The 13,259-nt window shown below is 30.1% G+C and overlaps 1 protein-coding gene across 1 annotated transcript; it reads right to left on the bottom strand.

Moving 5' to 3' along the window:
- Positions 1–7,011: 7,011 nt before the first annotated feature.
- LOC125818184 (uncharacterized) lies at positions 7,012–10,507 on the bottom strand. The gene is made up of 4 exons (XM_049497725.1): positions 9,897–10,507; positions 9,465–9,632; positions 8,447–9,248; positions 7,012–7,966 (listed from the first exon to the last, which is right to left on the bottom strand). The coding sequence occupies exons 1-4, from the start codon at positions 10,443–10,445 to the stop codon at positions 7,038–7,040; spliced, it is 2,448 nt and encodes an 815-aa protein (XP_049353682.1). The 5' UTR covers positions 10,446–10,507; the 3' UTR covers positions 7,012–7,037.
- Positions 10,508–13,259: the final 2,752 nt, after the last annotated feature.

Genomic DNA, 13,259 nt, shown 5'->3' on the forward strand with positions numbered 1-13,259 from the left:
TATTTTTTGTTATGAACGTTATTTCGTGTATGTCTTGTTAAGCATAGGCGTGTTGTGTTCAAAGTTGTCGCCTTCTTATGTTAGTATTCATGTAAACTTAAGTTCTCGAATCAACTAATACGGTACATATACATACCTATATATATATATATATACATGGTGTAATCGTGTGCTTGTTCTAATCGCTTAAATTTTATCTATTTCTTAAATGTCTTTGTTGTCTTATTGTTTAATACAACTTGTTTAAATTGAATTTATATCTTCCTTCTATTCTAAGTCGAAAATGCTTATGTTTGCAAGATTGAATTGGTGCAAAATCTGAGTTTCTTGTCTTATGTTTCAGATATTTTGTTAGAATTTAGTCATTAAGGTTATTGGGAGCATGATCTTTTGTGGTGTTAGTCTTTCACTGTGACATGAGAATTCTTAAATTCTAATATTAATTCGCCGTGGTTTTGTTGGATTTTATTGTGTGCATATTCTAAATAGTTTATTTAATATATGTTGAAATGAGAGTAAGCATGAAACTAAGAGTCGGCAGAAACTAAGAATAGATTTGTTCATAATTTGTATGCCATTCATATCTACGGTTTCTAGTTTGCATTTTCAGTTTTGATTTCCTTGATTGAATAATGTATTTGATATAATTTTGCTCTTTTAAAAGAGTTAATGGTATTTGTGAATGGGCATTAAAACAACGTCCGCTATTTCCTCTCATTGCGGCTAATAAGGAGTATTTGTTAAAGTCATTTAGATTGATTAGTTAGTTCCATAATCTATTCGATGAGTAATTTGTTGTGTTGATTTATCAATCATCTTACACTCTTATTTTAATAATAAATAAATAAAGATGTTATACGGTATTTTATTTTATGCTAATGTAATTTTCTTTCTTTTGTATGTAACAATCTGCCCGAGTCCTCATGGACTCTGTTTTATCCCTGCATTTCGAGAGAGTCGTAAAGACTCAAACTCCTTTATCGAGTCAACCGGCCATTTAAAATCGATGTACAGGTCTTGGAGTTGAAAAAATGTGAAAGCAGAGGAAAATTAAAAAGATTGGGCCAAAGGCTCACTCTGTATGCAAAAAAATGTATTTTGTTATTTTGGGTCTAAGCCTTTGTCATTTTATTTATTATTATCTTGTTAGAACTGAAAACAGGTGGAAGATGGGCCAAAGGCCCAAAGAAATAAAATTCAAATTTAGTCTAGGACAGGCACAAAGGTGGCAAAATCGGGTCAAAAGGTCCAAAACGAAATAGGCCCAAATACTGGCCCAGGCGGACAGGAAAACCAGATTTGGGCCCAAATTCTCTTTCCCTATCTATTTAACTGCTATTATGTGCTTATTTGTTAAAAATTAATATTAAGGTCTCGAAACATCAAATCCCCAAAAGACATCCATTTTGAATTAATCGCTTAACTAAATTATTCCTCTTTCACTTGACTTAAAAAATAATAAATAATAAATAAATAAGATTATGAAATACTTCACTTAGATAATATTTCATTATTTTTCTATTAAAATGGCCTCAACCATAAAGTAGTTCACTTTTACAATTCAAGATGAGTTAAAATATTTTAGCCAAATAATTAATTGTCGGATAAACGCATATTAGCGGGCATTTTGGGTGCTTTCAAACCCTTCCCAAAATGCTAATAAGAACCCCGAACCCCTTTTAAGTTTTCATTAGATTTTCTGTTTTAGTCTTTTGAAAACAACAGTTTTCTTGATTTTTCTTAAAAATTAAGTGGCAACTCTAAAACCAGTCTTAAATTCATTTTTTAAATAAAACATCCATTATTTTAATTTTTTAGACAAGTGTTTGTGGCATCCAAATGATGTTCTAAAAAGAACTTTTCCAACAAACTTCTCTGAAAACTTTTCTAAAATGTTAATCCCAAAAAAAGTTGTTCTTTTTTTGGGGCCAAAATGTTGTGGTGTGCAACTTGCAGTAGTATAAATAATTATTCTCACCAACAAATGTGATGTAGTTGGTAGGATTGTTCCTCTCTTAGTCAAAGATATTAGGCTCGAGCTCTTCCTCAATTAATTAGGGTAAAGTGTTTATTCATAACTTCAACAATATCGAGATATTGGTCCATGACCATGTTTACTTCATCTTCAAGAGCAATCCTGGATACTTTCGTACCTCCTTAGTAATTCCAAGAAGATGCTTCAATCCCATTAAGAATTTTGGGAAAATTACACGAATAAACAAACATATACTAGTTAATTAGCTAACATAGTTATAGTTTGAATTAATTACCACTCGCAACCTCTTTTTAGCTATAATTATGTGCGTCTCTCTCCTCTCTTCCTCTCCCTCGTTCTCTCATCTCTTGTACATATGCAAATACAAATTATACATATACAATTATATGACAAATATACAAATACAATTCGTCTCTCTCCTCCCTCTCCCAAATCTCGCTCGCCAGATATACAAATATATATGTATACCAGTTATATATATACAATTCTCTGATAAATATACATATACAATTCGACAGATATACAAATACAATTCACCTCTCTCCACTCTCTGCACTCTCTCGCTCGCATCTTTCCTCCCTCTCCCAATCTCGCTCACCTTTCTCCTCCCTCTAAAACATAGCTCGAATTGTCTTTAGCAAACTATAGTTATGGAGCCTAATTAAGTTATCTTTAGTGGCTATTGAGAAATTTCCCCTTAAGTTTTAGTTGGTCGGTCATCACGGTCCAATAAAAATTTCTAATTTCGATTTAAACTATGAATTTTGTTTTTGATAAAGGACGTTTCCCTTATGCCGTGCAAATTCAGAATAGTCGGACTAAAAAAAATAAAATAATTATTCATTGTGATCACCTTCTTTCAAAATTATTTTGATCAACTTTTAGTGAGCCACAAGCCGCCCTAGCTAAAATGATTCTTCTTTTTAACATGAGCAGTCGCAGTTATATTTCTTTTTATAAAATTACGCGGCGCTTAGCATAAGCTTTTCTTTTGGCTTTATTTTGATAGGTTAGAGTAGTTATGGATTTGATAAAATTTAATAATTTTAGCTCAAAATTTATATTTATATTAAAAGAATTATTAATATGTATAAATAACTTATTCAAAATTCAGTAAAAAGGGGTTATTATGATTCAAAATATATAAACTAAATTTTTTGACTCCGCTTTCAATTGTATTGCATTTATATTTTTGGTAACTTTATGATAAGAAATAAAAGATTTGATTCTCTTGTCGTGGTTAATATTGTAGTTTTTAAATGCTGATTAAGGCACATTCCATAATGCTTGTTGGACAAAATTCAAGTTTTAATTTATACTATTTTTTTGCATTTCAATTTGTTTATATAATTTTAATTAAAAAGATGTCAGGAAAAAAGAAAAATAAATATATTTTTTAAAAATAGATTAAAAAGAAAAGTAACGCAATTTTTTTGACAAGAGCCAAATGCCTTCTATATGTGTAGGTCTTTTGCGAGGGTTGGATTGTTTATGTTAGCCTGCCCTTCCCTCTTTTCGTGAAGGATACATTTTTATCCTTGTGTTATATTCGGAGGTAAGACGAAGTCTTCCTTCTTGTATTTTCCTCATGATATATAACATCCTAGATAGCTTGGGATAATTTTTATTTAAAAAAAAAAAAAACAAGCAGATTGAAATTGTTTTTTCTCAATATATTACATGAATGATGTAAATGAGTTTTACATTATTGACGTATGCTAATATATTATAACATGTCACTTACCTTATTTTTTAAAGGTAATTTATCCTGTCCTTATCAATATCATAAGTAGTTGAATGAAATTATCTCTTGTTTAATATGATAGTAAACTATTTTTCAAATTGCCAGTGAATAAAAGTTACTCTATTTTTCAAGATATCTTTATATTTTGGATATAAAAAAGGAACTTAACTTTAATCAAGAGTTCATTACAGCTGTTTTAATTTAATTAAAAGCAAACTCATGGTAATACATGAATCAGCTTTGACACATTCTGTCACCTTTTGATGTACTTAAATCTCCTATCATGTGTTTGTTTAATTAATTCACTAATTATGATTATGTACTTTATCTGTGTACCACGATCGGTGCTTTTATAGTCTTGATAAGTAGAAGGAAAATGCAATCCACCAAGCAACCTCTAAAAAATAATACTCTACCAAGGCTCGCCCAATGACGGAGCCAGAAATTCATTGAAAAATTATATCATGTAAAAAATTAAATATTTTTATATTTATCAAATATATTGATTTTTCTTGACTTGTTTTCAAAGTGATTAAGCAAAGCGTACTTCTATGAAGCAGTATAACACTTTATAGATAGACGCAGCATGAATGATGTAAACTAAAAGTAAGTTCTCTTATATACAATTTATAATGGAGCACAAAGATCCCTTTGTCAGAGCACACGATGCAGCAAATAAGTAGTACTATATAATATTTTCAGATTATTAAAAAAATTCTATAGGGTATACATAACTTTGTTAGTGCTTAAGAATTTTAATTATATCTATTTTTTATTTATATATCTTATTTGATCTAGTGTCATTATGATTACTAGATTAGTGACTAAAAGATATTGTGTAGATTGTAAATACTAAATAGGAATAGGATTCTTTTTACAGTGTTTTGTCTATCATATAATGTTGTCTTTTTTATGTTATTCCCTTCACTTTTCACTTTATTTATTTTGCTTTTCACAAACCAAATCATAGATTTAATGTTTTTATAATGATGAGACTTTAAGCTAAGCTATGTTTTTGCACCACTAAAAAGAAAAAAAGAATTGAAAAAGGGAGAGCTATCTGGAATATTTGAGATTTGGAAAAATCTTTTTGAATTCTAGCATTACTACTTGAATGTACTTAGAAGTCTTGCATTCTTTTTCTAATTAAGAGCTGACAAAAGGTTCTTTTTTCATGGCTACCTTTTACTTGAGGGATTCAACCATAGCTAGTAATTCCTTCGTTTCAAAATACTTGTTAATTATTGTATTTTATTTCTCGAGAGTTAAGGTTCATGATTTTCGATTAACATTCTCTTTGCCAACAATTTTATGTGATGTTGTTTGACTTGAAAAAAATAGAAAAACTTTTGAAACTTGTGATCTATAACAAGTCATACATGTTTGTGTGATTATAACAACATGCATGAGGGGGTCAGCCGTACTGCAATACTTTCTCTGTTTCAAAATACTTGATAATTGTCTTGTTTTATTTTTTGAGAGTCAAACTTCATGAACTTCAATTACTAACATTCTAACATATTTCCTTCGTCCCAACTTTATGTGACATTGTTTGATTTGACATAAAGTTTAAGAAAGAAAGACTTTTGAAACTTATGGTCTAAAACACATTATATATATTGTGTGACTATAAATCATCCCATTAAAGATAAATTTGACATTTTAAAATTGAATTGTTACTAAATGTAGAAATGTGTCATCCTTTTTGGACTGACTAAAAAGGAAATCATGTCACATAAACTATAAGTTATGGAGTATATATATATTTTTAAATCATACTAATATGAGAAGAATTAAAATTTATAAGTAGTATTTTTCATATTATTTTTAAATATCTAAAATTTAAATTTAAAATATTGAGTAAATCTAGTTCTACAAAAATTAGCCAAATTTATTCTCAAAAGAGAAAAAAGTAATAGCTATTTTGAGTCGAAAAAGTCTAATTTACTAGAGTTAGCTAATTAAATCCAACAATATCTCTCTCTCTCTCTATTTATATATATATATATAAGTGCATATTAATTAATTAATCTCTTCATACCCCACATTTTGTTCCAAAAGAATTCTTTCGAGGTCTGAGACTATGGTGGCCTTTAAAATTTAGAAACGTTAGATATATTCCATGTTACATGGGGACGAATATACTATATACGAATTCAGTAAAATTTAATAATTTTAATTTAAACTTTGGTACATAGATCATCATCATCTGGTGTGCAACTAGTTGAAGACATGCATGCGTGCATGATTTTTTTTTTCATCCGACGTTTGTATTGGAGCTCAATTACGGGAAGTCTCACATTGAGGATAAACTATTTGATATTCGATATTCGTACTGGAACTTAACTATGAGAAGTCTCACATTAAGAATAAAACACTTCCTAATAAAATAAAAAATCATATTCAAAAACACTTGAACATGAAACATCTGATTAAAATAAACTTTATATTTAGCACCCCACTACTACCGCTATTAATTATGTGATGACATCAAACCCGGAAAAGCTGAGAAGAGGTTACATAGGTGAGCAAAGTGCAATTAAGGTATCTAGCTAAGCTAGCCTTCTCGATTTGGAAAGGTTATTCCTACCAAATCAACTCACTCGACTCTTGTCGAATAGACACATTTCTATATTTAGTAAATTTAATCAGTTTCAAAAAGAGAGGTGTTTCTATAATAGACAATTGCTCTAAAGATGTTTTTTAGTCACACAAACATCTATGATATTTTAAATTCGATGCAAGTCAAATAAAATAAATTGGAACAGAAGGAGTACTTGCTTACTATATTAAAATTTTGATTTATTTATTTTTACTTATCATTTTGCGAATTCAAACTATAAGATATTGAAATAAGAAAAATTGCAGCTTAGTGTACTTTTCACAAAGTTTTTGAATATATAAATTTTAATTTTAAAATATTGAGTTGATCTAACTTAATTAATCAACTTTGATAATTAGTCAAGCTATTTACTCTCGAAAAACGAAAAAATGTCATGTAATAAATTGAAACGGAGGGAATGAGAGACAATATTCTTAAAAAGACAAAATCTTGCATACATCCATATAGTATATTTGTTATTGTTTCGTAAAAAATAAATTTCTATGCTTGAGATGGAGGGAGTATTATTTATGTACGTATACATACATATAAGTGAATCATCTTCAATTTTCTTGTACAGTGTAAATTTCTGTTTACGTCACTGATTATCTGTTCTAGTATCGATAAAAAATGAATCACAATCTATGCTTAAGAAATTTATAAGAAAAGTAATTTAACAACCAATTTTTCCAATTTCAATTTGTTTCAGTATTGGCTAAAGCCCTTACTTTACAAGAAATGTCATACAAATTTACAGGACATGATGGATTCTCCCATTGTACAAGTTCTTTAATTGCCTTCTCAATTTCTTTAGTTTCCTTCACAAGACTTTCCATGCAAAAACCCAAAGCACTCAAACTTAAAACCAATTGGCCTTTGAGTTTTTCATCACTATTTTTATTATCACCAACATTGACTATATAATCCACAAGTTCATTTGAATGTTGAAGATAAGAAGTCAAAATTCCATCTTCACTTGATGATGAGGACCTTATATTATATGATGATGATTTTTTTCCCAATTCAAGATCAATTGAATTTTTCTTTTTCTCGAATTCCTTGTCAAGTATCGCGAGTGATTTTACCAAACTAACCTCCTCAAAACATTTAGTGGATGTGCTTATTAAATCCTTAAAAAGCATTAGGTCAGCATCTAAGTTATTCCAGTCGATTGAACTTGTTGAATGTTGTTGGAGGAATCTTAGTGCTTGTGACCCGAAAAGTAAGTACTCCATCATCTTTGACAAGGACCCCAGGACCTTACCATAACAACCACTATTAAAAGGTAAAAACCAAAAATTGGGCTCTGCCTCAGCTTCCGCTATGAATTTTCCCAATTCATTTACATGGAATTTCAGATTCTTTTGAATTTCCTCGGAGTTGTTTTTGTTAGAGGACGAGAAGGTTATTGAGTCGATGCATTCGTGCAAGATTTTGAAGGTGTTGGAGAGCTGGATTTTAGCTAATGTTGAAGCTCTTGTTGGATGGAACAAAATTTCAACCATGATGGAACATGATAATCCAATGAATGTTTCTGTGATTCTTGCTATGGCAAATTCACTTGGAGGACCAAATCCTTTTCTACCTAGAATTAGTACTGCCCCAATAACTGCTGAAATCCCACCTGATCACACAAAGCGAAATAAAGAACATCAGAGACAAATTCAAGATTTAAACTTAGCTGATATGATTGTTATGCTATTTTACTTTCAAGATGTGCAAATAAGTTTTTTACATTATCAGGTTATATAAAAGATATTAACGGATACATCTTGTTAAAATGTGGAGCAATATTATAATCTTGATAACAAGACAAATTATCTGCTAGCTACAACACATAAAAGTGATATAATATAATGTGTACTCTACCCAATTTGGTTTAAAATATTTAGTATTGGACTTCTAACTCTTTATAGAGGACTATTTTTTACTAGAAATGACACTATTTATGTATGTTAACTTACTACTCTCTCCTTTTTAGTATGTCAAAAATAAAAAGACATCTAACAATTCATTTTTAAAATTTAAAAGTTTTTCTTATATTCCGTGCCTAGTAAAACACCTTGAGATAAATTGGGACGATTAAAAAAAAAAGAATTTTCACCTGCTTGGCCATACATCCGGCTACGGCTCAAGAAGCTGCTGACAATGAACCAAGGAAGCAAAGACAAGAACCTTATTTGCACAATTTTTTCAAAGAGAAAACATCCTAAGACACCATAAACTGTTCCCAATACTGTCCCTTGTGCTTTGACATTAGCAACTTTAAATGTTGCTTCTCTTGTTGCTGCAAGGCTTATTGCAACAGGCAACCCTGCCCAAAATCCATTTTCCTTGCTATAAATTGATCCAAAAAAAATAGCAAGGCCTAAAGAAAGTGAACATTTAAAAGATGTCATAAATCTTCTACTATTTATAGTAATTGCCAAATTGTTCCATGTCTTTTTAATAAATCCTTCTTGATGTTCATCAACTTGTTTGTTGGAACCAATGGATTCAATTTCAATGTCAACTCCTTTTTTGGATGATAAAGGGAAAGTTGGTTTGTGTAACAACAATTTTAGGCAAAAAAGGAAAAATAAAGAGGGGAGGTCTTTTTTTGTTGGTTGAATGGTTTGAAGTGTCTGGAGGAACTTTTCTGCATCATGTGCATTTGACTCTGGGACAGTTGCTGGCGACTCATCTAGAGACATGTTCTTGATTTGCTTTGAGATGTGATCTCCTAGTTTTTCTAGACCATCTTTTAGCTCTATGTTGAGAATACTAATTGGGAATATTGAAGGGGAATTTTCCAATGCAATTTCCATCCCTCTTAAAGGTGTTTGGATTTCTTGAAATTTGTCCCCTGGATTCTCTCCATATGGTCTTAGAAACTTGAAAGGCAATCTTTCCCACTTCATGCTTTCCTGTTACCAATTCAAGTAAAAAAAAAAGTTATAACCACTTTCCACTATAATTACGTGACATACTTTAATTCTAAGTCCGTCACAAAAAGTGTAAATGACATTTTATCCTAAATGAAATGATTAATAGTCGATACACATATTTAAAATATAATTTAGACTAGAAGTTTGAAAAGTTTTTTCGTAATCAAATAGTATCACATAAATTGAGACGGTTACCTGCTTGGATTTAATGGCTTGGAGAAGTTTGGGTCCATTGTTAACTAAGGACTTGGCTTGAGAAATTAAAGCAAGTGCTGAAGTGTTGTCTTCAGCTGAAAAAGCCTTCACAAACAAGTTAATCCTCTCGGTAGCATTTTCCACGAAGAGCTTGCTTTTCTCTTTTACCTATAAATGTTAATCAATAACATATTCAGTATAATTTCATAAGTAGGATATGATCAGAAGGATATTGCGTACACAAGATAGAAATATTGTTTCTGATAATAAGTATTATTGAATTTTCGAAGACAAAATATTTAGTGCATCTAATGTTTGAAAATGAAACGAGTGTAATAATGAATTTGATACTAACTTTTTTTTAATGACATTTATATAGTCAAATACTACTAAAAAAATATTAGTGCTACTTATCAATTAATTAATTCTCACCTCACAACAAGCAAGGTTAGGATAAGGAAGCAACAATGCTAAAACACATGCCACGACTCCAACCGCGGTGCTAGCCGCAACCCGAACCGGGTGCATAACCGGTTCGGTTTTCGCACCGTTAATATAAGCTATGACATACACAATCACAAGTTGCCCTAGCGCTATACGTTTTGCTATCAAATGAGTTTTTTCGGGCAGGACCACCACGAACGCGCTCAGTGCCACGGCCGTAGCCATGGTGCTAGTCGTGAGTCGGCCCGGCCCGATCAACCATAGGCTTAGTATAGCGGGACAAACACCTTGAATCGTTGCGTATAGTGCGAGCCAACAACTACGTAAAGTGTCACCTAAGGTGGCATTAGTTACGATTAGAATAACGGTAACGTATGAAAAAGCAGGGAATGCGACTTGAGTCTTGAAACTTTCGGGGCCGAAAAGGGTGGCTACACCAACTATCGAACAAGCCAAGGCAGTTCGAAAGGCGGAGGCTAGGCAAGTCCGCCACACAACTCTAGCTCTAATGGATTCAAAGCTAGAAGTTGTTGCCATTTTTATTATTTTTGGAGAGAAGATGAATGACGTTTATTTATAACCTTGTCTATTTTATTTTTGTGTCACGTACTACGAATAAGTGGAAAAATTGAGTTTTTATAGAGATGATTTTGTGGGACAGCACGTGAAGATTAGTGGGATCCTTGTGGGGCTAGGGCACTAAGGTGTGGATGCCTACGCAAGCCAAAAACTTCTTATTAGAAAAATTAAAATAAAGGGTTAGTTTATTAAATTAGTATATATGGATGAGTATGAGAAGATTTTATATAATTGTTATTATATATCCTTTAGTCTTGTGCTTTATGTGATATGATTCGAGATATGAGGGACAAATTATTTAGTTTTTTTTTTAATGTGAATTTAGATATAAATTTTTAGTTTTTGATGTTACGTTATTGTTTGTTTAAAGAGTATCGATCCCATATGTCCTTTGCAGATTTACAAGACGATATTTAATTTTTTTCGTATAGTGTTCTCCATAGAAATATAATGGCCTTATGATTGATAGTTCTTTCTTGTATTTCAGAAGGTGCAATTATCTTCAATCTTTCAAGGGTGCTAATTTTTATTGAAGTATCAAACTTTGATACTAATTATCGCCATGATTTAATTGGCTGAAGGCCTATGTATTTGGTTCTTTGAAGAGCTATGCAAGAAAGTAAATTTTAGAATATATATCAAACACAAGAATTTTACGTATAAAGTAATTCCATTTAAAATTTTATGTTAACTTTCGTACCATGGTTCCTTGTAGAATTGAATTCTCCCATTTTGCAATTGATCTCTAAAAAATCTTAGTGCATATTAATACGCTCAAGATACTCCTCACTTTTAATATAATGCAATCGGATACATTCGTATGCAATAATAATCCTACCAGTATATATAAACATAACATCCAGGTTAATATGTCTAGCAATTTTTATTTTTTGAATTGAATCGATTTTTTTTACTCTCTTAAATTTTGAACCTTATTCCTCATGTATGATTAATTTTATTTTTATTTACCGTTTGTTCACATTTTTGCTGGGAATAAAAACAAAATAGTCCTATTTCCATGCCTAAACGTTTTTATTTATCGTACATCCATGTGGTACTTTCATGTGATTGAAATTAACTATAGCTTATATCGTGCCTAAAGGATTACAAGAATATCCACTAAAAATAGTTGCAAGCACTAGCTAGTGCTGATTGGTATGCTAAATTAAAATCATGATATATTATATATAAAAGCTTTTGCTATATTATATTATAGTTTTGCCTTCCAAATTATTTCTTTGTTGATTTTTTTTCTTTTTGGTTTCCATTTAGTGTTCAATACTCATATTGGTAGCAGAACGAATTTGGATTCGTGCCACGTAGGCCCCATTCGGGGGAAAGTACTTTCTACCAAGGATTTTTTCATATCTATGAGTCGAACACTAGACCTCTGATTAAGGGAGCAGCAACCCATCTGTTCCACCACATTTTTGGGTGGTTTTCTTTATTGAATTTAGTTAATCTGTTCATAAAATGAATGGCCTAGTCAATTTTTGTTGCATATTTTACTTGTTTATGAAATCAAATATTTAATATTATACGATTTGATTCTAATCGAGTGAAATTATTTTCGTGCATAACTATTACAGTTGGGGGTGTCAAAGCAATTCTAAAAGTATTTGAATTAATTTATATGCCTACAATATAATGTTGTATGATAAATATAAAATAGAAACATTAAAAATTTAAAATTGAATTTTAGGGTGAATTCTGACGGAAACAACTATAAAATACCAAATCTTCCATAGTTATCGAACTACAGGTGTAACTTTTTTTTATTAAAAGAATAGTATCACTGATATAATTTTGCAAAAAAGAGTAAATTACCAAATAATAATTGACAATAAAATGCTCAAATTATAAAGCTTTACTTTGAGTTTAATTAATGGAATGCTCATATAAAATTTGCACACTTTTTAGAGTTATACTCTTTAATTTCACGTATATTTTAGCTGGTCCGATATTTGTTATTTTTATGTCAGATAAATTGTCATGCATTTTCTTTAGTGGTTGACTTCAAGGGTGTTTTGGATTGAATTTTTAAAAATAATTTACAAGTTAAAAACGAAAATTCATAAGTTGAAAGATTTTATCTTCAGTTTATTTTTATACTTTTTAGCTTAAAAATAAGCACGTAAAATCACTTTTATCTTTTTAAAAAATCATAAAAAGGAAAAAAGAAAACTGAAAAACTAAAATCACTTAAAATAAATCAATCCAGACACCTCTCCATCAATTCTTCCTAAGTTTCTCATTATATCACAAGCATTTTATTTTAGAACCATATCCCAAGTGTTCATGACGATTGGTTAGTTTTTTGCATTATATTAAAGTGTGTTCTTATTTTATTTTTAAAAAAAATATAAAACATCAAATATTCTAATAATAGTGTGACTCTTAGATGACTTTCTAAAAGATAACTGAAAGATTATCGAACCATATTAATATTAAAGAGTAATTGAGATAATAACCCAGACGGTTTTAATAATGTTTAAAGTTGAATAATTATGCACATGGAATTATCGAACAAATTGATATATATATATATATATATATATATATATATATATATATATATAAGTTTACCTAAATATTTAAAGAACATTAAAACAATCATCTTTAATTCTTTCTTCATCAATAGCCATTTTAATCTAATTTTAAAAGACAAAATAGTTTACCTAATTATTTAAAGAACGTTAAAACAGTCATCTTTAATTCTTTCTTCATCAATATCTATTTTTATTTAATTTTAAGATATAAAAAAGTATACCT

This window comes from Solanum verrucosum, unplaced genomic scaffold (assembly GCF_900185275.1).
Source record: "Solanum verrucosum unplaced genomic scaffold, falcon-dt-bn FXZP01000253.1, whole genome shotgun sequence".
In the NCBI taxonomy this organism is placed as follows: domain Eukaryota; kingdom Viridiplantae; phylum Streptophyta; class Magnoliopsida; order Solanales; family Solanaceae; genus Solanum; species Solanum verrucosum.